Source organism: Vanessa tameamea, chromosome 14 (assembly GCF_037043105.1).
Source record: "Vanessa tameamea isolate UH-Manoa-2023 chromosome 14, ilVanTame1 primary haplotype, whole genome shotgun sequence".
NCBI classification, from domain to species: Eukaryota; Metazoa; Arthropoda; class Insecta; order Lepidoptera; family Nymphalidae; genus Vanessa; species Vanessa tameamea.
Genome location: NC_087322.1, coordinates 3479499 through 3482561, shown reverse-complemented (window position 1 = coordinate 3482561; position 3063 = coordinate 3479499). Strand labels below are relative to the sequence as shown.

Genomic DNA, 3063 nt, shown 5'->3' with positions numbered 1-3063 from the left:
AAACAAGACTTTTCATCAAGATCAAAAAGCTACACTCTATAGCCATCTAGACTTTTTAAACATAAACATAAATAAATACATATGTATATGTATATAATAAACATAAACACTTTTATACACACAAATGTAAAATGAATAGAAAGCTTGTAAAACAACATTTTTCTTTCTTCGGATTCATTGAGCTTTGCTTCCCGGGCGTCTGAATGGCTTAGTCCGCCACTACCGGTTTGAAGGGTATGTGAGCCAGTGTAACTACAGGCACAAGGGACATAACATCGTAGTTCCCAAGGTTGGTGGCGTATTGGCGATGTAAGGAATGGTTAATATTTTTGACAGTGCCATTGTCTAGGGCGGTGGTGACCACATACCATCAGGTGGCCCATTTGCTTGTCCGCCAACGTAAACCATAAAAAAGAAAACGTAATCGTTGCCGTTCAGCCGAGTAACTATTCTACGCAAATCAAACGCAACAAAATTTAATCGAATTTTAATCGGCATCGTCTCATAATAATCGACGAGATGATATACGAGATGAGCCGAGATGGCCCAGTGGTTAGAACTAGTGCATCTTAATCGATGATTGCGGGCTCGAACCTAGTCAAGCACCACTAAATTTTCATGTGCTTAATTTTTGTTTATAATTCACCTCGAGCTCGGCGGTGAAGGAGAACATTGTAGGGAAACCTGCATGTGTCTAAATTCAACGAAATTCTGCCACATGTATATCCACCAATCCCAATTGGAGCAGCATGGTGGAATATGCTCTAAATCTTATCCTCAAAGGGAGAGGAGGCGTTAGCCCTGCAGTGGGAAATTTACAGGCTGTTAATGTTGTACGATTAAGTTGAAGTTATTTATGGGGAAGACTAGACAAAGTTGGATCGGAATACAATGTCATTACCGTTACAAGTTAGTAAAGTTGGCCCCTAGGTTTCGATTTCAAAAACAATTATTGCCGTTAATTATTGATAATATTATTAAATGTCTAAAGTTACTTTTAATTTAAATCCACACTGGATGAGGGTTTAGGCTGTCATGGGCAATCTCCTTTGCAATTTTTAGAGTGGCCTGTGTGAATTCAATATTTGTTTTTATACAAACATTGCAACTTAGGTGTTAACATTCTTAGTTCAGACCGACTGTATTAAAAAATATTGTTGAAATTGCATTTGAATGACAATCCAATTGTTTAAGTACTTTCGTTGTTCATACTTAGTATCTGTAGATACTAAGAACACTTTTCATCAATAGTTAATATTATTGTATATATAAATTGTAAGGCAGGATTTAAAGTTGGTCCAATTATGAATATTTATTGTTGTAATAAGTTTGTTTTGTTTATTTCGGTTTCATTCAAGAACTACAAATTCTGTGGATATGCTACTTTTATTTATATTTATTGTTTCAATACAGACATAGGTTATAAATCGGCTTAATATGTTAACATATTTTTTTAGATATACATAGATATATTTTAGAATATTTACATCTCAATGATAAAAAATATCATAAGATAAAATCCTCATTTTACTCGAACGATGTCCAGAGGGGCAGTTAGTTAATCATAAATTTATGTTTAAAAGATTTGCTCAAAACTTAATAATTAAACATCGTTAATATAATGTTTTTCTTCTTGTCCATTATAACACGATACAATCTACAATGTTATTTGATTGCTAATAATTATTAGAATATAATAAATTCAAACATCTTATATTTCATTTAATAACTCTAGTATTAAAACTATAAATTTTGTGCATTTAATTTATTACATACATCGTACAAATTATTATTAAGACTCAATTTAAAACTACAATATGCGAATATGTAGCGAATTAAATGGACCAACCGCTATATGTCTAAAACTAACTTATTTTGCTGATAATATAAACAAGAGAGTACAAATACTAAATGTCATTGATTTCCCAATCTTCGTCCTGTGTCAAATTTACAACATTTTTCGATGTTTCCCACAACTGCTCAGTCAATTGTTGATCACTAACTAACCAGTGATTTATCCACTTATGGCAAAATTTGTAATGTTCCCCACTAACTTTTTCTAGTTCAGGTTCAGCGGCTAGCAAAGTGATTTGCTTTCCAACATCCTCTTTCGGCTGGCCGATCACGTCCACGAATAATTGCGATATGTTTTTCGTCAAACTCGGAAGATTATTCAAAATATCTGTATCACGGACTACGAACGGGTCAATAGTGTTTGCCGTGACACCACTATCTTTGAGCCTACGATCCAATTCGGCTGTAAATAATGTTACGGCTAGTTTTGAGTTCGCTAAAATCTCCACTGATGTATATAGCCCGACGTCGTTCCAGTGATCAAAATCAATGTGCCCGATGTACATTGACGCGGCTGAACTATTAATTATTCTACTCGGTGCTGAGTTTTTCAACATAGGTAGTAACAGAAATGTAAGTAAAAAGGCACCAAAATAGTTCACTTGCATCGTAAGATTGAGCCCGTCTGCTGTCATTTTGTCAGGAAGTCCTACAGCTCCCGCATTGTTGATAAGTATATCCACTCGTTCTTCCATATTTAAGGTATCGTTGGCAAATTTTCTAACTGAATTCAAAGATGCTAGATCCAGGAGTTTGTATGTAATATTTTTGTTTCCCGTTATTTGCTCTAGTCTATCTCTTGCCCTGATTAGTTTTGTTTCATTTCGGCTGGCAATGATAACTTTTGCTCCTTTGTTAGCTATAGCCTTGGCTGCTTCGTATCCCACACCCGTGCTACCACCAGTTATTATGGCAACCTTGCCATTCAGACGTGCACTTGTTTCACACATATTTTCATTTAATAAAACAATAACAAGTCCTTATCAAGTCGCTGTCATTTGTCAGACTACTGCTAACAGGAAGTAGTAGCCATAAACGTGAACTGCAATGTTATTTGTAATTATTATTTATAAAAGTATTTAAATATCTTGCAATCATTACCATTGTTTACTCACTTTGTCCTCGATTCATTTGATAGTTGCTTTATATTTTCTCAAATAAATATTACACCTTAGTAAATCAGTCAAGGATAAATAAAGTGAATTGTAA

At 34.3% G+C, this 3063-nt stretch overlaps 1 protein-coding gene across 1 annotated transcript; it reads right to left on the bottom strand.

Moving 5' to 3' along the window:
* Positions 1 to 1874: 1874 nt before the first annotated feature.
* LOC113398702 (retinol dehydrogenase 11-like) lies at positions 1875 to 2875 on the bottom strand. Its single transcript, XM_026637577.2, has one exon. It carries the CDS (start codon positions 2802 to 2804, stop codon positions 1908 to 1910), a length of 897 nt encoding a protein of 298 aa, XP_026493362.2. The 5' UTR covers positions 2805 to 2875; the 3' UTR covers positions 1875 to 1907.
* Between the last annotated feature and the right edge of the window lie 188 nt (positions 2876 to 3063).